At 38.0% G+C, this 25,653-nt stretch overlaps 1 protein-coding gene and 1 pseudogene across 1 annotated transcript in view; one reads left to right on the top strand and one right to left on the bottom strand.

Annotated features, from left to right (window-relative positions):
• REC114 (REC114 meiotic recombination protein) overlaps positions 1-25,653 on the top strand; it is a 112,372-nt gene that overhangs the window by 18,264 nt on the left and 68,455 nt on the right. The window contains exon 2 of the mRNA XM_010831377.1: positions 9,014-9,103. Coding sequence (XP_010829679.1) covers positions 9,014-9,103 — 90 coding nt within the window. The remainder of the gene's footprint in view (positions 1-9,013; positions 9,104-25,653) is intronic.
• On the bottom strand, positions 2,794-3,098 carry LOC104982071 (annotated as a pseudogene).

Below are 25,653 nucleotides of genomic sequence, written 5' to 3'. Positions count from 1 at the left end.
GTTCTTTACTAGTTTGTATATATTTAGTTTTCATTTATTGATCTTGTATCCTGCAGTTGTTCTAAAATTCATTTGTTAGTTCTAGGGAATTGGATTTTCTATATAAATGATCTTGTTATCTGTGAATTAAGATAGTTAAGACAGTTTTCATCTTTCTTTCTAGTCTGAGTGCTTTTTATTTCTTTTTCTTGCCTAATTTCAGTGGTTAGAACTTCCAGTATAGTGTCTGGTCTTACAGTGGTGATATTCTTGTCCCTTATCTTAGAGAGAAAGCTTTTAGTCCTTCACTGTTAAGCATGATGGTAACTGTAGTTTTTTCATAAATGCCCTTCATCAACTTGAGGAAGTTCCTTCTATTCCTGGTTTGCTGATTTTTTTTTTTTTAACTCACGAATGGATACTGAATATTGTCAAATGTCTTTTGTACATTCTTTCATTTATTGAGCAGTCATCCTATGATTTTTCTTTTTTAGTTTATTAACATGGTGAATTACATTCAGTTCAGAATACTTCCTAATTTCTCTCTTAATTTCTTATTTACCCATGGGTTGTTTAGAAGTTCAGTTCAGTCACTCAGTCGTGTCCCACTCTTTGGGACCCCATGGGCTGCAGCACACCAGGCTTCCCTGTCCATCACCAACTCTCGGAGCTTGCTCAAACTCATGTCCATCAAGTCAGTGATGCCATCCAACCATCTCATCCTCTGTTGTCCCCTTCTCCTCCTGCCTTCAATCCCAGTATCAGGGTCTTTTCCAATGAGTCAGTTCTTCACATCAGGTAGGCAAAGTATTGGAGTTTCAGCTTCAGCATCAGTGCTTCCAGTGAATATACAGGACTGATTTCCTTTAGGATGGACTGGTTGGATCTCCTTGCAGTCCAAGAGATTCTCAAGAGTCTTCACCAATGCCACAGTTCAAAAGCATCAATTGTTCGGCGCTCAGCTTATAGTCCAACTTTATAGTATTTAGAAGTACATTGTCTAGTTCCAAAATATTTGGGAACCTTTTCAGAGATCTTTCTGTTTCTGATTTCTAACTTAATTTTTGCTCAGAGAACATACTTTAAAATTTACTAAGACTTGTCTTATGGCCCAGAGTTTGGTCTATGTTATAAATGCTCTGTGTTCACTTGAGAAGAAAATATATTTTGCTGATATTGAGTGGTGCGCTGCTGTGCTTAGTCACTGTCATGTCTGACTCTTTGTAACCCCATGGACTGTAGCCCGCCAGGCTCCTCTGCCCATGGAGATTCTCCAGGTAAGAATATTGGAGTGGGTTGCCATGCCCTCTTCAGGGGGATCATCCCAACCCAGGAATCAAACCCAGGTCTCCCACATTGCAGGCGGATTCTTTACTATTTGAGCCACCAAAGAAGTACAAGAATACTGGAGTGGGTAGCCTATCCCTTCTCCACGGGATCTTCCCGACCCAAGAATTGAACCAGGGTCTCTGGCATTGCAGGCAGGTTCTTTATCAGCGGAGCTACCAGGCCAAGCCTATTGGTATTGAGTAGAGTGTTGTGTAAATGTCAGTCAGGTCATGTTGGTTGGTAGTGTTGTTCAAGTCTAAAATATGCTTGCTAATTTTCTGTGTACTTGTCAGTTATTGAGAGTGGGTGTTGAAATCTGACTGTAATTGTGGATTTGTTTACTTTTCCTTACAGTTCTATCAATTATTGTTTCATGTATTTTTATGGTTTTATACAAATATTTTGTTTTATTTTAATGAAGCTGGTACAGATGATGTCCATTTAAAACCTATGTATCCCAGGCCAAAAAGTATAAATAAAGTGTTCTGTTGTATATACTTCTGCATGAATAACTTTAACTGCTAATGAAAATTAGAACTTTTCTGGGATCTTTTGACAAGATTTTTCTTTCATCTTAAGATGCTTTCTTTCAGTGAAGCCATCTTTGGAGTTAGTCGTTATTCTCACCACCTCTGTTATCTTGATGCCAACCTGGTATTCCACTTCTTTGGGTCCAGACCCTCAGATGTTACCTTGGAGAAGGAAATGGTAACCCACATTTTTGCCTGGAAAATTCCATGGACGGAGGAGTCTGGTAGGCTACAGTCCATGGGGTCACAAAGAGTCGGACATGACTGAGCGACTTCACTTTCTTTCTTTCTCAGATGTTAAAGGTAGCTTCAAGTTAAGGAAAGGTCATTTTTCCACAGTTCAGTTCTCCGAAAGACTTCCATCTCCCACTGAAAGTCTTAGACTGGGAGTGAAGCAGTCACATGCTGCAGGACTGATTGGAAAGTCATTATATAACACTTGCAATAGTTGATCTTATTTATCACAAGCCTGCAAATCCACAGTTCTGGGAAAGGTGGCCTCTGTGCACACATACGGTTTTTAAAAGGGAGAGTGCAGTGTGAGGGGGGCTGAGCTTTGATCGGGCTTCCCCGGTGGTGCAGTGGTAAAGAATCCGCCTGCCAGTGCAGGAGACATTGGTTCTGTCCTTGGGTCAGGAATATCCCCTGAAGTGGGAAATGGCAAGCCATTCCAGTATTCTTGCCTGGAAAATTCCACGGACAGAGGAGCCTGGGGGGCTACGGTCCATGGAGTTGCAGAGTAGTTAGACATGACTGAGCATGCATGCATGAGGTTTGATCACCAGATCAACACAATGAAAACAAGCAATAACAAATAATAGGCACTAGAATTCAAATTACTAGATATCTTACAGAGAAGGGGTGCCAGTTTTCAATTCTGGTTTAAACACCACATTATAGAAGCACTATTTTAAAAAATAAAAAAGGATTAAGGGAAAAAAAATAAAAAGAATATCTAAACCATTGAATGACCCCCTGTTTGTTCCTGATAAACTTAAATCACATCTTCTCCCTTCAATCCCAGGTCTTTTGGAGTATGATTATCACCAGTGCTCTGGCCTTCAAAGAGAAACCTGGTTGAATTATGTGAATTCCCTGTCTTTGACAGTTGCTTCTTTGAGTTTCTTGAGATATGTCATCATTTTTCACTTTGAAGTGAATCTCACTCCTATCCTGTCCAGTAACTTTGAGTTTAATATGTTCTCCTCTCTTCTTATCCCCCAAGTCCTCAATTGAAGATTTTGCCTTCTGGTCAGACATGATGATGGTGGCATCCCTTGCTGTCTCTGCACAGCAATGGCCTGTGTAGGCAGAACCTTGCCTGCTTCATGTATTTTTAAGTTCTTATTGGTGATGTAAATGTTTAGGATAATTATGTCTCTTGATTAATTGACTCATTATCATTATGAGATGATCTTTTTTATACCTTTTGATGATCTTGCCTGAAATTAATATAGCTATTCCTGCTTTCTTTTGACTAGTATTCAGTTCAGTTCAGTAGCTCAGTCGTGTCTGACTCTTTGCAACCCCATGAACTGCAGCACGCCAGGCCTCCCTGTCCATCACCAACTCCTGGAGCCTACCCAAATTCATGTCCATTGAGTTGGTGATGCCATCCAACCATCTCATCCTCTGTCGTCCCTTTCTCCTCCTGCCCTCAATCTTTCCCAGCATCAGGGTCTTTTCAAATGAGTGAGCTCTTTGCATCAGGTGGCCAAAGTATTGGAGTTTCAGCTCCAACATCAGTCCTTCCAGTGAACACCCAGGACTGATCTCCTTTAGGATGGACTGGTTGGATCTCCTTGCAGTCCAAGGGACTCTCAAGAGCCTTCCCCAACACCACAGTGTTAGCAGTGTGTATTTTTCTCACCCTTTTGTTTCTTATATGTTTATATTCATATATAGTTGTGCCTTGTCTTCTCCTGTTGTCAGATTGTCTTTTATTGAAATGTCTAAACCATTTACATTTAATGTGGTCATTGAGAGGGTTAGGTATAAGTAGTCTTGGTATTTTCTTTGTTTTTGTCCCACTTGTTCTTCCTTTTATATTCTTCTTATTTTGGATTCGTTAAATATTGTTTTTAATCCCTTATATCCATCTACTTTTAAAGAAGATATGTAGACATAAATAAGTAAATACAAAAAAAAAAAACAGAATTGCTAAGAACTGGTGTGATTGGGCATAGTCGTGGAGAAGAATTGGACTTGTTCTGTTGACCAGTGCCAGCTGCAGGCATTGCAGTTTTCGGTGTATCTCATCAATTTGCTGAGCATACCTCTCAGATATTATGGTTTCGCCAGGATTCAGAATTCAGTCTGTAGTAGATCAGACTGACAGCAGACCACCAAACAGTGACCCCAGTCTTTTGTGGTTCAAGTTTGGCTTTGGGAAATACTTTGGAACTTCTACTTAGTCCAGCCACTGAGCTGGTCATCGCCCGTTGTCATATAAAATCTACTTTTCATCACACATTACAATCCAATTGAGAAATGGGTCATTGTTATTGTGTAGAATAAGAGAAGATGACACTTCAAAATGATGATTATTTTGATTTTCAGTGCGCTCACGAGGCACCCACTTACCAAGCTTTTTCACCTTTCCAATTTGCTTCAAATGTCTAATGACTGGAGAATGGTTGACGTTGAGTTCTTCAGCAACTTCTTGTGTAGTTGTAAGAGGATCAGCTTCTATGATTCTCTCAATTGGTCACTGTCAACTTCTGATGGCCGGTCCCTGCACTCCTGATCTTCAAGGCTCTCATCTTTGCAAAACTTCTTGAACCACCACTGCACTGTACATTCTGTAGCAGTTCCTGGGCCAAATGCTTTGTTGATGTTGTAAGTTGTCCCCACTGCTTTATGACCAATTTTGAGTGCAAATAAGAAAATCGCTTGAATTTACTTTTTGTCTAACATCATTTCCTTAGTTTTAAAATAAGTATAAAATGAACAGTAAGTAATAAGTCTTTAGCAAAAAACATAGTGATAAATGTGCATTAAAATGATGTATAATATAATTACATTTACGAATGTATTGCAGTATCAAATGGTAAAGTTCAACTGTGCAAAACTGCAATTCCTTTTGCACCAACCTAATACCCGATTTTGGAGAAGGCAATGGCACCCCACTCCAGTACTCTTGCCTGGAAAATCCCATGGACTGAGGAGCCTGGTGGGCTGCAGTCCATGGGGTTGCTAAGAGTTGGACAGGACTGAGTGACTTCACTTTCACTTTTCACTTTCACGCATTGGAGAAGGAAATGGCAACCCACTCCAGTGTTCTTGCCTGGAGAATCCCAGGGATGGGGGAGCCTGGTGGGCTGCCATCTGTGGGGTCATACAGAGTCAGACATGACTGACATGACTTAGCAGCAGCAGCAGCAATACCTGATTTGGATAATGGGGCCGGGAGTTGTTGGCAGTTTTTGGTAGGATGGTCAGGAAAGATGTTACTTGGAAATATGATATTTAAGCAAAGGCCTGAAAAAGATCAAAGAATGAGTCATGTGGATCTAGGATGAGACAATTTCAGATAGAACAGTAATTGTAAAATCCCTGAGCTTTATAATCATTAATATGTCTAGCAGGTTCAAGAAGCAGCAAAGAGGCCAGTGCAGCCAGAGCAGCATGGCCAAAGTGACATGAGAGCAATGAGGTAATGGAGGGCTAGATTGTGGAGCACCTTGCCTGAGTCTCTGAAAGAAATGGAAAGCTGCTATTGGCTTTTGAACTAGAAATGACATGACCTGACTTAGGTTTTAAAAGGATCACTCTGGAAGATGGTACTTTAGGACATTAGTCCGCCATCTTCTTGGATCCCTGGCCTGCTGAATAAAGTCTGTATTCCTTGCCAAAAAAAGGACCACTCTGGCTACTTTAATGAGAATAAAATGTGTTGGAAGGGGAGAGCAAGAATAGAAACTGGAAAGCCAGTTAGGAGGTTATTATAATAATCCAGCTAGAGATGATGCTAACTCAGACCAGACTTGTGAGAAGTGGTTAGATTCTGCATATTTTGAAGGACTTGTTCTTGGATGTGGGTATGCAAAAAGTACAGGATTCAAGAATGATTCCACAGTTTGACCTAACAAAATGGAAGTATAGAATTATATTCTGAGGTAGGAGGTGGGAAAACTGTGGGAGTCAGAAACCTACAGCAGTCTGGTCCATGGTAGATGTCTTGTGCCTGCAGCCTTGCAACCTCCCCTTTTGGCTACAAAGAGTGGGCCTTGGACCTGGAACACTTACTTAGCAAGAGATAGAGTCCTCACAGCCTGTGCTTCTAAGTTCTGCTTAAGCATCATATGGCAGCTGGCCAGCTGCACTAGCTGCACTGCTGTATCTGTCCCCTGGGGAGAGAAGGAGGAGTCGTTGTGCTACAGCCATGACGGGTGAGTACCGGCCAGCTGCCCTCCATGGCCGCCTAGAGGGATTTGCTGGCCATGGGGGAACCAGCCTCCAGTACTGAGCTTGATCAGATACTGTTTCCTCCACTGTTTGACTGTTGTTTTCCATTGTGACTCCAGTACCACGATACAGTGAGCAGAAGTGTTTGGCCTTCTACTTCTGGTGACAGGCAACAGATGCCACTTGCTTGACAATTTGTGAATATTGAATGAATGGGAAGATTTGGATGTCAAGTTAAGGGCTGTTAATTTTGAGATGACGGACTGTTAAGTACCAATTACGTGTAAAAGTTTGGAGACATCCCTGGTGATCCAGTGGTTAAGACTCTGTGATTCCTACTGCTTGGGGAGCTAAGATCCTACATGCCACATGGCACAGCCAAATAAAAAAGATGTAAAAGTTTGAAGGTCAGGGGAGAAAAAAATGATAAAATTATTTGGAAAGAATTGTCATCGCCATAAATGAGTGTTTCTGTCCAACAAGAAACATATATAAAAATGTTCTAAACAGCCTTATTTGCAGTAGATTTACACTGGAAAACAATATTCATCAATAGAATAAAGAAAAATAAATTGTGATATAGTCATAGAATGGTATTTTACAGTAATGATAATGAACTCAGGTACATGCAAAATGGATGAAGCTAGACATAAAAGAATTCTCTGTGATTCCATTCATATAAATAAAACCAAACCATGGTGTTAGAAGTCAGGATAAATATTATCTTAGGGGGAGGAGGGAGAAGGTAGTGATTGGGAGATAGCACTAGAGTAATTTCTGGATGTATGTGTGTGTTAGTTGCTCAGTCATGTCCGACTGTTTGTGATCCCGTGGACTGTAGCCTGCAAGGCTCCTCCTTCCATGGGATTTTCCAGGGGATCTTCCCCACCCAGGGATCAAACCCACATCTCCTGCATTGCAGGCAGACTTTACCATCTGAGCCACCATCTCAACATGGTGTTTTCTTTATCATCCGTCATTGAACTGTTCATTTAAGTGTTGAGCACTTTTTGGGACATATGTTATAGTTCTTTAAAAAAAATGTTTAACTGTCATGTTAGAATATTGCCTCCAAAAGAATTTGTTTCAGGCTCCAGTTTCAATATCTATGCTTGATTGCTAGCTATCCTTGCCGTTTTAAGTGTTCATGAAAATTACAAGGTAGTCTGTTTAAACTATGATGGAAGAGCATTGTACAGATAACTGAATTCCTAATATTGGGAAAGAGGCTGAATAACAACCACTGAGGGAAATAGTGCAGGGTTTAGCATACCTTCTTTGGCATCCAGAATGTTACTCAATTTTTAAATTTGGAATTTAAAGTGAATTAGAGAAAAGTCTAATTTTCCCCTTCAGTCTCTCCCATCAGGAAGTTTCCATAAGCCTCTTATCCTTATCCATCAGAGGGTATACAGAATTAAAATCACAATCATAGAAAACTAACCAAACTGACCACATGGATCACAGCCTTGTCTAATTCAATGAAACTATGAGCCATACCTGGTAAGGCCACCCAAGATGGACGGGTCATGGTAGAGAGTTCTGACAAAACGTGGTCCCCTGGAGAAGGAAATGGCAAACCACTTCAGTATTCTTGCCTTGAGAACCCATGAACAGCATGAAAAGGCAAAAAAATAGGACACTGAAAGATGAACTCCCCAGGTTGGTAGGTGCCCAATATACTACTGGAGATCGGTGGAGAAATAACTCCAGAAAGAATGAAGAGATGGAGCCAAAGCAAAAACAACACCCAGTTGTGGGTGTGACTGGTGATGGAAATAAAGTCCGATGCTATAAAGAACAATATTGCATAGGAACCTGGAATGTTAGGTCCATGAATCAAGGCAGATTGGAAGTGGTCAAACAGATGGGAAGAGGGAACATCGACGTTTTAGGAATCAGTGAACTAAAATGGACTGGAATGGATGAATTTAACTCAGATGACCATTATATCTACTACTGTGGGCAAGAATCCCTTAGAAGAAATGGAGTAGCCATCATAGTAAACAAAAGAGCCCAAAATGCAGTACTTGGATGCAATCTCAAAAGCGACAGAAGATCTCTGTTCATTTCCAAGGCAAACCATTCAGTTTCTCAGTAATCCAAGTCTATCCCCTGAACAGTAATGCTGAAGAAGCTGAAGGTGAGTGGTTCTATGAAGACCTACACGACCTTCTAGAACTAACACCCAAAAAGATGTTCTTTTCATTACTGGGGACTGGAATGCAAAAGTAGGAAGTCAAGAGATACCTGGAGTAATGGGCAGATTTGGCCCTGGAATACAAAATGAAGCAGGGCAAAGGCTAACAGAGTTTTGCCAAGTGACATTACAAATTAAATCCCATCTCAAGAAAAACACCAGATTTTGAGGGGTTATGAAAATGGAGTATATGGCTTAAGAAACAGACTCTGTAGTCTGACAACAACTTGTAAGGTATTATTCCCATGTTACAGAAAGGAAATTCAGGCTCAGAGATAATGATTTATTAAAATGTAACTCAAAAGTGGTTGACTCAGGCTCCATATCTCTCAATTCCTGATTTAGTATTGTTGTTTTAAAATATTGGTTTTAGTTATATTTTCTAAAAAGTTTGGTTTTTAACTCCTGTACGAGGAGAAACTTGAAACTATAGGGGAATGATTACAGATTAAATGAGGGAAAGGGAACATTTAGTTTGGAAGATGAATGTAAGAAGATAGTTTGGTTTTAACTATCAAAACTAACTAACAGAAACATCTTAAATACGTTTTTCTCTTTCTTTTTCAAGGTTTTTGACTCCAGTGAAGAATCTGGGCATCTTGTTCTCACTATAGTTATATCGGGGCATTTCTTCATTTCCCAAGGACAGACACTGTTGGTAGGTTTTATGCATATAATATGCATATATGGATATATTTCTTTTAAGCTTTACATTAATTTTGTATCCTTAAGGTTCTTCAGTCTCATTGAAATTTATCAGGTTCAACAAATTAAGCATTTATTGAATGTTCTATAATAGAAATAAAAAGATAGTATTTCCTGCCATTAAAGGGATTTTTAGAGTTTTCTTGGGAGTCAAAATGGATCAGAGGGTTAAGATTAATCAGTATTATAAAGGATTCTTCATTGGGGATATTGGGTTGAAGACAGGTTAGATTTATAGAGAAATGGGTGGAGAGTTTTCCAGATAAAAAACATGTGCAGAGGAATTGTTGTTTAGTAACTGACTTGCTCTCAGTTGGTTGTTGATGTTTCAAGTTGTCTCTACTGCTTTACAACCCATTTTGAACTCAAATGAAAAATTTGCTCAAATTTGGTTTTTGTCTTACATCATTTCTATAGTCTAAAATAAATAGAAAAAAAAACAAACCCAAATAATAAGTCACTGAAAACTGAAAGTGAAAGTTGCTCAGTCGTGTCCAACTCTGCAACACCATGGACTGTAGCCCGCCAGACTCCTCTGTCCAGGGAATTCTCCAGGCAAGAATTCTTGCCTGGTAGCTCAGACAGTAAGGAATCTGCTTACAATGCGGAGACCCAGGTTCAATCCCTGGATCAGGAAGATTGAAGAAGGAAAAGGCCACCCACTCCAGCATTCTTGCCTGGAGAATTCCCTGGACAGAGGAGCCTGGCAGGCTACATTCTATGGAGTCACAAAGAGTCAGAAATGACCAAGTGACTGACACTTTCACTTCCGCTTCAGTAAATCATTAGCAAAAAACTTAAAGCAAGAAATGCACATTAAAATGATGTATAACATAACCACATTTACTTAAGAATGTATTCCAATATCAAACGGCAAAGTTCAACAGTGCAAAACTGCAGTTACTTTTACACCAACCTAATAATTCTCTGTGCTATACAATAAATCTTTGTTCTTTATCTGTTTTATATATTGTAGTTTTATCTGCTAATCCCAAACTCCTAATTTATCCTCTCATCTTTCCCATTTGGTAATCATGAGTTTGTTTTCTATGTCTGTGAGTCTGTTTGTAAGTAAGTTCGTTTATATCATATTTTAGATTCAACATATAAGTGATTTATGATATTTGATTTACTTCACTTAGTATAATAATTTCTAGATTCCTCCATGTTGCTGCAGATGGCGTAATTTCACTCTTCTTATGGCTGAATAATATTCTCTTATGTCTTGGCTGCTATGAACATGGGGTGCAAGTACCCATTAGTAGAATTGCTGGATCATATGGTAGTTCTATATTTTAGTTTTCTGAGGAACCTCCATACTGTTTTCCATGGTAGTTGCACCAACTTACATTCCCACCAGCAGTGTAGGAAGATACCCTTTACTCCACACTCTCTCTTGCATTTGTTATTTCTTGACTTTTTAATGATAGCCATTCTGACCAGGGTGAAGTGATACCTCATAGTAGTTTGGCTTTGGTGTTTCTCTAATAAGTAGTGATGCTGAGCATCTTCAGGTGTCTGGCTATCTGTCTATCTTCTTTGGAGAAATGTCTGTTTTTAAATTGGGTCATTTGGTTTTTTGTTGTTGTTGAGTTATATTATCTGTTGGTACATTTTGGAGATTAAACCCTTGTTGGTCACATCATTTGAAAATATTTTCTCCCATTCCATAGGTTGTATTTTCATTTTTTAATGCATTGATTCGGTCCCACTTGTTTGTTTTTATTTTTATTGCCTTAGGAGACTGACCTAAGAAAACATTGCTACGATTTATGTCAAAGAATATTTTGCCTGTGTTCTCTTCTAGGACTTTTATAGTGTCATATCTGATATTTAAGTCTTTTAATGGCCTTTGTTTTAAAGTCTGTTTTTGTCTGATATGAATATCACTACCCCTGCTTTCCCGTCATTTCTGTTTGCATGAAATATATCTTTTTCTAATTCCTCACTTTCAATCTATGGGTTTATTTCACCCTAAAATGGGTCTCTGCTGCTGTTGCTGCTAAGTCACTTCAGTCGTGTCCGACTCTGTGTGACCCCATAGACGGCAGCCTACCAGGCTCCTCCGTCCCTGGGATTCTCCAGGCAAGAACACTGGAGTGGGTTGCCATTTCCTTCTCCAATGCGTGAAAGTGAAAAGTGAAAGTGAAGTCGCTCAGTTGTGTCTGACTCTTCAGGACCCCATGGACTGCAGCCTACCAGGCTCCTCCATCCATGGGAGTTTCCAGGCAAGAGTACTGGAGTAGATCGCCATTGCCAGAAGCCAGTAGGCAACATATTGTAGGCTCTTATTTTATATCCAGCCTGCCACTCTGTATCTTTTATTGGAGCACTTAGTTCATTGAAATTTAAAGTAATTATTGATAGATATGTATTTATTAACATTTTAAATCTTGTTTTCCAAAAGCTCTAATTTTATAAAAATGCATAACATTAAAAATGTTTTTTATTCTGAATACACATAAACACAGATATATCATAGAAAACTTATGGAATAAAGAAATATATAAAGGAAAAATAAAAATCTCCTTGTTTGAAAGTTCATTTTTTTAAATTGAAGTACAGTTGATTTACAGTATCATGTTAGTGTCAGGTATATGACAAAGTGATTCAGTTATATATATATTTTTCAGATTATCTTCCCATTATAGGTTATTACAAGATATTGAATATAGTTCCCTGTGCTATACAGTAAATCCTTGTTGCTTTTCTGCTTTAAATATGCTAGTGTGTATATGTTAATCCTAATTTATCCTTTTCTCCCCCTTCACCTTTGGTAACCATAAGTTTGTTTTCTGTGTCTGTTAGCCTGTGTCTGTTCTATGAGTAAATTCATTTAATTGTCTTTCTCTATCTGACTTACTTCACTTGGTATGATAACTTCTATGTCTATTCACGTTGCTGCAAATGGCAAAAATTCATTCTTTTTATGGGCCAAGTAATATCCATTGGGCACACCGGATCTTTATCCATTCATGTGTCGACGGACGTTTAGGTTGCTTCCATGTCTTGGCTGTTGTAAATAGTGTTGCTATGACTATTGGTGTACATACATCTTTTCAAATTAAAGTTTTCATTTTTTCTGGATATATGCCCAGGAGTGTGATTGCTGGATCATATGGTAACTATTTTTAGTTTTTTAAGGAATCTCTATACTGTTTTCTATAGTGGCTGTACCACTTTACATTCTCACCAACAGTGCAAGAGTATTCCCTTTTCTCCACATCCTCTACAGCATTTATTATTTGTAGATTGAAAGTTTATATTTGAATTGATATTTAGAAACAAAATGAGTAGAGAAACAAGATAGTAATTTCCAGTCAAGGAAATTGTATAAGAAAAGAAATGTAAGGAAAGGTTATTACATCATTTAGCTGTGATTGATATCTATATTGACATAATAAATTTGTATAGATATTTACTGACTATGTAGACATAATATATTCATTTAACAAATGTTTATTGAACAATTACTGTATGCTTGGCATTGTTCTAGGTGCTAGGGATACAGCATTGAACAGCAAAAACAAAAATCCCTGTCATGATGGAGTGTCATTGTTCTGGTGGGGACAAGCAGTAATAAATAGGTCAAATATATTTAAAAGATATGAATTTTTAGTGAATCTCTTACATGTTCTGTTATAATATGGCAGCATCCCACAGTTGTATGCTGTGACAATTCATCTCTCCACTCTAGTGGAAGATAGCTTTATCTTTGAATGTGATATGACCTGCAAAGGCATCTTTGTGTTCCTTGTTATTTTTAAAATTGTAGCACTACTTGGACAGTTGTGCTTTATAAGCCACTATTAGGGCTTATATCAGTTGCCAAGAGACAAGATTTCTTGTTTAACTTCGAAAGAAGGATATTCCAGATGGTGAACTGATGGATGTCTAGCACAAACTAATTCTCCTTGTCACTGTCATGGATCTTTGCTGGATGGTGACAGTAATGCAGTTTGACCTCCTCAGACATAGGGTCCCATCCTATTCTTGTCTCTGCTCCATTCTTTTGCACCAGTAGTAGTTGTTGTTACAAACTTTATATCATGCATGGAATGATTTTTGCATGGCAGTGACAAGACCAAGTTTATAAAATTCTAAGACATCACTGTTGAGTTGTCTACCATTTGGTACATGTTGCACATATGTGTATAACTTGGTTAATATTTGTAAAAATCTTTCTTTAAACACTTTTTCAAAAGATACCTTTATTAAGTTATAATTTACATAAAATAAAATTAACTAATTTTAACTGTTCAGTTTGATGTGTTTTGATGAACATATGTATTTGTATAACCACCACACAATCGTAATATAGGACATTTCAATTAATATGAAAAGTTTCCTTGCGCTTCTTTGTAGTTCATTCTCTCTGCCCACCATTGGCACCTAGCAAAACCAATCATCTGCTTTCTGTCACTATAGATTTGCCTTTTCTAGAATTTCATATAAATAAAATCATACAATATGTAGTCCTTTTGTGTCCAGCTTCTTCCACTTAGTGTAATACTTTTGAGAGTCATCCATAGCGTTCATTCATTACTGAATAGTATTCTATTATGTGGATAAGCCTAATTTGTTTATCCATTCAATTTTTGATAGACATTGGGTTGTCCCATTTTTTTACTGTTATGAATGATGCTGGTATAAACATTTGCATACAGCCTTTTGTTTCATTTTTCTTTAGTAAATTCCCAAGACAGGAACTGTTGCTGGATCATATGGTACATCTGTGTTTAACTTTATAAGAAACTGCAAAGCTGTTTTTCAGGGTTGCATTCCTACAAGCAGTGTATGAGGGTTCTGGTTATTCCATGTCCTCACTGACACTTGGTATTGTTAAGTTTAACTATGTAACCGTTCTTGTACATATGTAGTGGTATCTCATGATGGTTTTAATTTTCATTTCCTTAAAGGCTAATGATATTGACCATCTTTTTGTGTGTATTTACCATTTGTGTATTTTATTGAAGTGTCTTGTTTCTATCTTATTCCATGTTTAATTGAATTGTCTTTTCATATTTGAATAAGTTTTTATTTTTTCCTTTTTTCGCATTTCTTTTTTAAAATTTTTATATTGGAGATAGTTGATTAACAGTGTTGTGTTAGTTTCAGGTGTACAGCAAAGTTATTCAGTTATACATATATGTTATCTATTCTTTTTTCAGATTCTTTTCCCATTTTAGGTTGCTGTACAATATTGAGCAGCGTCCCCTGTGCCGTGCAGTAGGTCCTTGTTGGTTATCTGTTCTAAAGGCAGTAGTGAGGACAGGCCAATCCCAAACTCCCAGTCTGTCTGTCCCTGCCACAGTTGCCCCTGGTAACAGTAAGTTTGTTCCCAAGTCTGTGAGTATGTTTATGTTTTGTAAACAAGTTCACATGTATCATTTCTTTTACAGTCTGCATGTAAGTGATATCATATGGTATTTGTCTTTCTCTGTCTGACTTCGCTTAGCATGATTATTTCCAGGTCCACCGTCTATGTAGCTGCAAATAGTGTGATTTCTTCTTTTAGTGGCTGATTTTCATTCTTTTATTCCATTGTGCGTATGTGCCACATCCTCTGTCTGTCGGTGGACATAGGGGTTGCTTCCCTGTCTTGGCTATTGTAATCTGTGCTGCACTGAACATTATGGTGCATGTGATCCTTTCAAACCATGTTCTCTGGATATGTGTTCAGGAGTGGGATTGCTAGATCGTTTGGTAGCTCAATTTTTAGTTTCCCGAGGAACCTCCATACTGCTCTCCATAGTGGATATACCAACATATGTTCTCACCAACAGTGTCAGAGGGTCCCCTTTTCTCCCCATCCTCTCCAGCATTTATTATTTGTAGATTTTTTGACAGTGGCCATTCTGACTGGTGTGAGGTGATATCTCATGGTAGTTTTGATTTTCATTTCTCAGTTCTTATTCTGATTATAGCTGTTTTATCAGAAATGTGTTCTGCAAATATTTCATCCAGTCTGTGGCTTACCTTTTCATTTCTTAACAGTGTCTCTTGATGAGCTAAAGCCTAAAATTTTAATCAAGTCCTGTTTTATTCTCTTTGTATACTATGTAAGAAATTTCCATCCACTCTGAGATTGTAATGATATTTTCCTATTTTTTTTTCTGGAAATTTTATGATTTTAGCCCTTACATTTAGGCCAATAGCCCATTATGATTTTTTGTAACATTGCGTAACATTAATGTTTATTATTATTTTGTATAGTATCCTTTCTTCTCTTCAATTAAAGCAATATGGTATTGAAAACATTACTGTTATGGAACATAATCATGGATCTTAGGGAACCTACTTCTGGAACCTTTGAATTAATTTTTAATATATAGTGAGGGATAAGGGTCTGGGTTAATTTTTTCACACATATATAACAATTGTCCCAGCATCATTTATTGCAAAGTCTATTTGTCATTGAAATTACCTTGGCACTTTTTAAAAAAATCAGTTTTCTGTGTATGTGTGGATCTATTTCTAGACTCTCTTTTCTCTTCCATTGACCTAAATGTCTGTTCTTACTCCAATAACATACTGTCTTGATTATTTAGCTTTGTTGTAATTTTTGAAATTGGTAGTGTAATTCCTCCGTGTTCTTTCTCTAAGTTGTTCTGTTATTTGCATTTCTGTTTAAATTTTAGAGTCAGCCTTCCTGCAAAAAAGCCTGCTGGGTTTTTGATTGGAATTCCTTTGAATCTATAAATCATCTTGGAGAGAATTGACATCTTAATAGAGTCTTCTGACCCATGAGCATGTTATAACTCTCCATTTATTTATATCTTCTATTTATTCCATTTATTCATAAACTCTTTCAGCAGTGAATTTATAGTTTTCACAATAGGTCTTATACATACTTAGCTAAATTTGTCCACAAATACTTATAGTTAGGTTAAAATAGAATTTTTAAAAATCTCAATATCTAATAATTTGTTGCTAATGAGTAAAAATATATTTGAATTTTTTCATGTTCACCTTATATCCTGTGATCTTGCTGAATTCATTTATTCTTCAGCTTTTTTGTAGATGTTTTGTAGTTTTTTCTACATAGGTGATCTGTTGTCTAAATAGACAGTTTTACATTCCTCTTTTCACTCTACATACTCCGCCCACTCCCTGCTATTTACCCCCAAGATTGCACTGGCTAGGATAGCCTTTAAGATGTTGAATGGAAATAGTGAGAGTTGATACCCTTGTCTTGTTCCTGGTCTTGGGAGAAAAGCATTCAGTCTTCACCAGTAAGTATAGTGTTAGCTGTAGGGTTTTTGTCAGTAACCCTTTATGAGATTGGGGAAGTTACCTTCTATTTTAGGTTGCTGAGAGTTTTCAATCATGAATAGGCATTGAATTTTGCTGAATGATGTTTCTGTATCTATTGAGAAGTTTTTTTCCTGTTTTAGTTCTGTTGATGTTAAAAACTTTAAAAATATTTAGCTCTTACACATCAGTGTTTATTATAAAAATTTTATTTTTACATTATGTATATGTGTGTGATAAAAATAACACATTTTTAAAAACTTTGGAAAAGATCTTGATGCCCTGAAAGATTAAAGGCAAAAGGAGAAGAGGGCAGCAGAGGATGAGATGGTTAAATAGCATTACCGACTCAATGGACATGAATTATAGCAAATTCTGAGAGACAGTAAAGGACAGGGAAGCCTGGTGTGCTGCAGTCCATGGAGGGCGGGGTCACAGAGTCAGACACAACTTAGCAACTGAACCACAACATTTAATAAACATTTTGCCCCTAAATCAAAGGATAGTTTTGTATGTAGTGTAGTCAGTATTTTCTGGATTCCACAGGAACCAACACATAGAAGAGGAAACATTTTTAGATTATAGCACATTTCATTTGCAATTTTGTGTTGGTATTACATTTACATGCCCTCTCCCTTCATACTAATCTGGATTGTGATATATTTTTAGAATTTTTCCCATAAAAGGTAGGGATAGGATAGCCATGGAAAGTTTTAGCCACTTCCTTTTTAGTATGAGAATCTAATTATTGGCATGGATTAAAATGCACTGTATTTATACTATCAAATTTTGTAGAAGCTGCACAACTCCTCCCCCCGAAAAAGTACAAACTCACTTTTTTCAGAAAGATTAATTGCTCAGGCCTGGTAACAGCTCCCTCTGTGATGTTATTTTATCGAAATCCAAACAGGCTTTGAGCTCTCTGCTTGGACCTGGGCAGCTATTTAGATTTGATTTCCCTTAAACTTCATAGTTCTTTGCCACCTCCTGTGAGGTCCATGGGAACTTAATGCTTCAGATTAAACTGTAGCTTGGCACAGTAGTACCATAGGTTTCCATTTTGCCTGTTAAATTAGCACCTGCATCCATGTAAGAATATTGTTGCCAAAAGGCTCCATGCAGAACCACCACTAGGCCATTCTGTTGTTACTTATTTCAAAGGGTTGGTACAACCAAAAGGCTGGGAGACCTTGGCTCCATCTTCAGTCTACCTTGGCCCAAGTTCAACTGGATTCCCCTTTCCAGTCTTGGATTTTGAACAGATTCTCTCATATATTGTGGGCTTTTCAACTTTGTTTTTAATCCTGATAAAATACACACACATGAAACTTCCCATCTTCACCATTTTTAAGCACACATGAAGGACATTGACACTGTGTGCAGTCATTGCCAGTTCAGCATATCTCCAGAATTCATCTTGAAAAACTGAAACTCTACTCATTCAATAACTCCTTATCGCCCCTCTCCCAGCTTAGCCCTGGCAACAGACAGTCTACTTTCTGTCTCTGAATGTGACTGCTTTAGTTACCTCATGTAAGTAGAATCATACAGTGTTTGTCTTTCTGTGACTGGCTTGTGTCACTGAGTACAGGGTCCTCAAGAGTCATTTAGTTACAGTGTGTGTCAGAATTTCCTTCTTTTTTAAGGCTGAATAATCTTCCGTTGCATGTATACACCACGCGTTGTTTATCCATTCTTCTGTTGTGGACACCAGGTTTGTTTGCACCTTTTGCCTGCTGTGAGTAATGCTGCTATGAACATGGGTGTATAATATCTCTTTGAGACTGATTTCAGTTCTTTTGGGTGTATACCCAGAAGGGTTAATGGAACATAGGGTAATTCTACTTTTTGAGGAACTACCATACTTTTTTCCCACAGTGGCTACCCTATTTTACACTCCCATCAACAGTGCACAAAGATTCCAGTATCTCTACATCCTCACTATGGTTGTTATTTTCTTGGTTTTTTAATTGTAGTATATAATTGACATATACTATTATTAGTTTCAGGCATACAGTGGTTCGATATTTGTGTACATTGCAAAATGATCACCTTAGTTATCTAGTTAACATCCATCACCTTCCATAGTTAACAAATTTTTTTTCTTATGATGAGAACTTGTAAGATCTGTTCTCTTATAGCAACTTCTGAATATGCACAGATCTTCCTTAATATGTGATTATGTCCTGATAAACCCATCATAAATTTAAAATATTCATTCAAAAATTGATTTAATCACTTAGCCTACTAAACATTATGGCTTAGCCTTGTTGATGTTCAGTCGCTCAGTCATTCCAACTCTTTGTGACCCCATGGACTGCAGCACACCAGTCTTCCCTGTCCTTCACCATCTCCTGAAGCTTGCTTAAACTCACGTCCATTGAGTCAGTGATGCCATCCAACCATCTTATCCTCTGTTGCCTCTTCTCCTGCCTTCAATCTTTCCCAGCATTGGTCTTACCCAGTGAATTGGCTCTTCGCATCAGGTGGCCAAAGTATTGGAGCTTCAGCATCAGTCCTTCCAATAAATATTCAGGGTTTAGGAATGACTGGTTTGATCTCCTTGCTGTACAAGGGACTCTCAAGAGTCTTCTCCAACACACAGTTTGAAAGCATTGATTATTTGGCACTCAGCCTTCTTTACAGTCCTACTCTCACATCCATATACAACTGCTGGAAAAGCCATAATTTTGACTAGATGGACCTTTGTCAGCAAAGTAATGTCTCTGCTTTTTAATATGCTGTCTAGGTTTGTCATATTTTTTCTTCCAAGGAGTCATAGCTTTCTTCCAAGGAGCAAGCATCTTTTAATTTCAGTAGCTTAGCCTAGCCTGGAGAAGGCAATGGCACCCCACTCCAGTACTCCTGCCTGGAAGGCTGCAGTCCACGGGGTTGCTGAGGGTCGGACACGACTGAGCGACTTCGCTTTCACTTTTCACTTTCATGCATTGGAGAAGGAAATGGCAACCCACTCCAGTGTTCTTGCCTGGAGAATCCCAGGGACGGGGAAGCCTGGTGGGCTGCCATCTATGGGGTCACACAGAGTCGGACACGACTGAAGCTGCAGCAGCAGCAGCAGCAGCCTAGCCTATCTTAAATGCACTCAGAACATTTACATTTGCCTACAGCTTGGGAAAATCATCTAACACAAAGCGTATTTTGTAAAGTGTTGAATATCTCATGTAATTTATTGAATTCTGCACTGAAAGTGAAAAACAATGATTTTAAGTGTAGTGGTTGTTTATCCTCATGATCAAGTAGTATTTGGGGGAGCTACAGCTCACTGTTGCTGCCAGGGATCATGAGAGAGTACTGTACAGCATGTTGATAGCATGGAGGGAAAGATCAAAATTCAAAGTACAGATTCACTGGATTTATATTGCTTTTGTACCATCATAAAGTCAAATTGTTAAATTGAATCACCATAAGTTGGCAACTGTCTATATTATTAACTATAGTCACCTTGGTATACTTTACATCCCCAGGACTTCACTTCAGTTTAGTCGCTCAGTTGTGTCCGACTCTTTGCGACCCCATGAACCATAGCACGCCAGGCCTCCCTGTCCATCACCAACTCCCAGAGTTTACTCAAACTCATGTCCATTGAGTTGGTGATGCCATCCAACTATGTCATCCTCTGTTGTCCCCTTCTCCTCCTGCCTTTAATCTTTCCCAGCATCAGGGTCTTTTCAGATGAGTCAGTTCTTTGCATCAGGTGGCCAAAGTATTGGAGTTTCAGCTTCACCATCAGTCAGCATCCCCAGGACTTACTTATTTTATAACTGGAAGTTTGAGTCTTTTGATCCCTTTCACCATTTCTCCCACTCCTGACCCCAACCCTGGCAATTGCTAATTTAGTCTCTATAGCTAAAAGCTTGTTTCTTTGTTTTTATTTTTAGATTCCATGTATAAGTAAGATCATACAGTATTTGTCTTGGTCTGAATTAATTCACTTAGTATGATGCCCTCAAGGTGCTTTCACGTTGGCAGATGACAAGATTTCATTTTTTTATGGACTGAATAATAGTCCATTGTATATGTAAACCACATCTTCTTTATTCATTCATTGATGGAACTTGACGTTGTTTCCATATCTTGGCTGTTAAAATTAATGCTGCAGTGAACATGGGGTACATATATTTTTTTCAAGATAGGATTTTAATTTTCTTCAAATAAGTACTTTGTGGGATTGCTGAAGCATATGGTTCTATTTTTAACCTTTAATTTAAAAGTTCTATTTTTAGATTTTTGAGGAACTTCCATAGTGTTTTCCTCATCAGTTCACACTTCCACCAACAGTGCACAAAGGTTTCCTTTTCTCCACATCATTGCTAACACTTGTTATTTCTTGGCTTTTTCATTACAGACATTCTAACAGGTATGAGTTGATACCTCATTGTGGTTTTGGTTTGCATTTTCCTAATGACTAGTGATGTTGAGCATCTTTTAATATACCCATTGGCCATCTGTATGTCCTCTTGGGAAATATTTCTGTTCAGATCTCTGCTTATTTCTTAATTAGATTGTTCGGGGTTTTTTGCTATTGAGTTGTAGGAGTTCTTTATATGTTTGGGTATTAACCTTTATCAGATATATGATTTGCAAATGTTTTCTCCTATTTAGTATGTTACCTTTTCATTTTGTTGATGGTTTCCTTTGTTGTGAAGAAGCTTTTTAGTTTGATGATGTAGCCCTACTTGTTTATGTTTACTTTTGTTGCTTTTGCTTTTGATGTCAGATTCAAAAATTTATCACCAAGACCTTTGTCAAGGAGCTTACTATAAATATCTGTTTTCTTAGAGTTTTATGGTATCAGGCCTTATATTCAAGTCTTTAATCCATTTTAAGTTATTCTTTGTTTATGGTGTAAAATAGTGGTCCAGTTTCATTCTTTTGCATGTGGCTGTCCAGTTTTCCCAACACCATTTATTAAAGGGACTGTCCTTTCCCCATTGTGTATTCTTGGCTCATTTGTGGTAAATTAGTTGATCATATATGCTGGGTTTGTTTCTGAGCTTACTATTCTGTTTCATTGATCTATGTATCTTTTTTTATGCCAATATCATATGTTTAATTATTATAGCTTGGTAATATAGTTCAAAATCAGGGTGCATGGTGCCTCTAGCTTTGACCTTCTTTCTCAAGATTGCTTTAGCTATTCAGGGTATTTTGTGGTTCCATTAAAATTTGGAGATTGTTTTTTCTACTTACATAAAAAAATGCCACTAGAATTTTGATAGGGATTGCACTGAATATGTAGATTGCTTTGGGTACTATGGACATTTTAACACTTTTAGCTCTTTGAATCCATGAGTGTGGACTCTTTCCATTTATTTGTGTCTTCTTTTTCCTTAATTAACTTACAGTTTTCAGTATACATGTCTTTAACCTCCTTAGTTAAATTTATTCCTAGGTATTTTATTCTTTTTGATGCAGTTGTAAATGAGTTTTGTAATTTCTCTTTCTGATAGTTTATTATTAGCATATAGAAATGCAGCAGATTTTTATACGTTGATATTGTATCCCCTAGCTTTATTGGATTAATTTATTAGTCCTAACAGCTTTTTGGTGGAGTCTTGAGGGTTTTCTGTACAATATCATGTCTCTGATATTATCTCTGCAAACAGAGATAATTTTACTTCTTCCTTTCCAAGATGGATGCCTTTTTCTTTTTGTTAACTTTTTGTTAACAGATGCCTAACTCATCTGGCTAGGACTTCCACTACAATAAGTCCCCTACATATGAACCTTGAAGTTGTGAACTTGCAAAGATGCACATGTGTGTTCCATCAACATCAGGTAGGAGTGAAATTGCAGCTTGCCCCCCCATCTCGTAGTGCTGAGGATCCTTCAGCTCTACCATCTCCCACCTCCTCTCATTCCTCCAGTCAGTAACTCTTCTTGCCTGCTCACTTGATGCTGCCCCTGTGCCAGCTGTTGTACTGTACTGCTGTACTTTTCAATGTACTCTAAGATTAAAATTTTTTTTAAATTTTTGTGTTTTTTTATGTATTATTTCTGTGAAAAGTATTTTAAACCTATTACAGTGCAATACTATATAGCTGATTGTGTTAGCTGGGTATCTAGGCTAACTTTGTTGGACTTACAAACAAATTGGACTTACAAAGGTACTCTCAGAACAGAATGTGTTCATAAGTAGAGGACTTACTATACTATGTTGAATAAAAGGGGCTACAGAGCAGGCACCCTTGTGTTGTTCCTAACCTTAGATGGAAAGTTTTCAGCTTTTATCATTGAGTATGATGTTAGCTGTGGGTTTGTTATATTTACCCTTTATTATGTTGAAGAATATTCTTTCTATACCCACTTTGTTGAGAGTTTTTTTTAAGTCATAAATGGATGTTGAATTTTGTCAAATGCTTTTTCTGGATATATTGAGATGATCTATTGATTTTTATCCTTCATTTTAATGTGGTGTATCACATTGCTGTGCAGATGTTGAACAATCCTTGCATCCCTAAAATAAATCCCTCTTGATTGTGGTGTATGACCCTTTTAATGTATTACTGAATTAGGCATGCTGATGTTTTGTTGAGGATGTTTACATCTCCATTCATCAGGGATAGTAGCCTGTGATTTTCTTTTCTTGTGGCATCCTTGTCTGGTTTTGGCCGCAGGATAATGCTAGCGTCATAAAATGAGTCTGCAAACATTGCCTTTTTGATTTTTGGAACCTCTTCTTCTATTTTCTGGAAGAGTTTGAGAAGGTTTGATATTAATTCTTTAAATGTTTGATAGAATTCACCAGTAAAGCCATCTGATCCTGATGGATTATTTTTTAAGAGGTTTTTTAAAAATATAAATTTATTTATTTTAATTGGAGGCTAATTACTTTACAATATTGTATTGGTTTTGCCATACATCAACATGAATCCACCACGGGTATACATGTGCTCCCCATCCTGAACCCCCCTCCCACCTCCCTCCCCATACCATCCCTCAGGGTCATCCCAGTGCACCAGCCCCAAGCATCCTGTATCATGCATTGAACCTGGACTGGTGATTCATTTCACATATGATATTATACATGTTTCAATGCCATTCTCCAAAATCATCCCACCCTCACCCTCTCCCACAGAGTCCATAAGACTGTTCTATACATCTGTGTTTCTTTTGCTGTTCACAAACAGGGTTATCGTTACCATCTTTCTAAATTCCATATATATGTGTTAGTATACTAACGCATATGTATTGGTGTTTTTCTTTCTGGCTTACGTCACTCTGTATAATAGGCTCCAGTTTCATCCACCTTATTAGAACTGATTCAAATGTATTCTTTTTAATGGCTGAGTAATACTCCATTGTGTATATGTACCACAGCTTTCTTATCCATTCATCTGCCGATGGACATCTAGGTTGCTTCCATGTCCTGGCTATTATAGACCGTGCTGCAATGAACATTGGGGTACATGTGTCTCTTTCCCTTCTGGTTTCTTCGGTGTGTATGCCCAGCAGTGGGATTGCTGGGTCGTATGGCAGTTCTATTTCCAGTTTTTTAAGGAATCTCCACACTGTTCTCCATAGTGGCTGTACTAGTTTGCATTCCCACCAACAGTGTAAGAGGGTTCCCTTTTCTCCACACCCTCTCCAGCATTTATTGCTTGTAGACTTTTGGATAGCAGCCATTCTGACTGGTGTGAAATGGTACCTATTTTTTCAGAGGTTTTTAATTACTGATCTAATCTCACTAGTAGCTGATTTGTTCAGATTTTCTATTTTTTCATGATTCAGTATTGGTAGCTTGTCTAGGAATTCTTGTCTAGGTTTCCAGTTTGTTGGCATATAATTGTTCATTACGTTGTTCAAATGTACTTCTTAATGATCCTTTGTATTTCTGTGGTGTCAGTTGTCTCTTCTTTCATTTCTCATTTTCTTTGAGTCTTCTTTTTCTTGTTGACTGTTGAGTCTAGCTACAGGTTTGTTGATTTTGTGTGTCTTTTCAAAGAACCAGCTCTTAGTTTCATTGATATTTTTCCTGTTGTCTTCTTAGTCTCTCCTTTTTCAGTTATTTTTAATAGTAGCCATTATAATGGGTGTTAGGTCATACCTCATTGCATTTCCTTAATAATTGATGATATTGAACATCTTTTCATTTGCTAGCTTGCAATTCATTTATCTTCTTGGGAGAAATGCTTATTCTGGTCTTTGCCTGTTTTCTGATTGGGTTTTTGTTATTGTTGAACTAACTGTGGGATTAAGTTTTTAAAACTATGATACGTCTCCAAACATATACACACACACACATACAGTTAAGCTGGTGAATGCAGGTGTTTTTTATTTTTGTTTTTTGCTATGTTCCACATGATTTTCTTCTTCTTTCAGCTTGCATTAAGGGCAGGATGAGCCCTGTGAGCCTTTTTAAGGCTAGGGACATGGAGGTGTGGCTTTTCTGGGGCACAGGGTTCTGTACCGTGCTCATGCAGCCACCCTTAAGTATAAGATTGCTCTCTCCACCTGCTTCTTTGCTACCCTCTCAGTCCTGCTTGGCTCCTCCTGTCCAGGTGCTGGAGTTACTGATCATAGTGAACTTACCCTTCAGTGAGCTGCCATCTGTTTCCTTTCTCTCAAACCCCTTTTTTAAAATGTGGACTTCATAACTTCTTTTGGAATAGTTCTCTAAGTTTAAAAACATATTCTGGACTTCCCTGATGGTTCAGTGGCAAAGAATTTACCTGCCAATGGAGGGACATGGGTTCGATCCCTGGTCCAGGAAGGTCCCACATACCATGGGGCAGCTAAGCCCGTGCCCAACTACTGAAGCCTGTGCACCCTGTTGCCCATGCCCCGCAACAAGAGAAGCCACTCCAGTGAAAAGCCTGTGCACCACCACCAGAGAGTAGTTTCCACTCGCCGCAACTAGAGAAAGCCCACGCGCAGCCCCGAAGACCCCGCACACCTGAACAGATAAATAATAAATAAATAAAAAATTTAAAAATCTATTCTGTTTACAATTATAAATCTATAAAGATCTGCCTTTTGTCAACATCTCCCTTCTCAACTCAAAAGTTGCAGAATCCAGAGTCTTAAGCTAAGGTTCTTCAGACCAGATCAGATCAGATCAGTCGCTCAGTCATGTCCGACTCTTTGCGACCCCATGAATCACAGCACGCCAGGCCTCCCTGTCCATCACCATCTCCCGGAGTTCACTCAGACTCACGTCCATGGAGTCAGTGATGCCATCCAGCCATCTCATCCTCTGTCGTCCCCCTTCTCCTCCTGCCCCCTAAC

Source organism: Bison bison, unplaced genomic scaffold (assembly GCF_000754665.1).
Source record: "Bison bison bison isolate TAMUID 2011002044 unplaced genomic scaffold, Bison_UMD1.0 scf7180017864526, whole genome shotgun sequence".
In the NCBI taxonomy this organism is placed as follows: Eukaryota; Metazoa; Chordata; class Mammalia; order Artiodactyla; family Bovidae; genus Bison; species Bison bison.
This window is presented reverse-complemented; position numbering and strand designations above follow the sequence as displayed.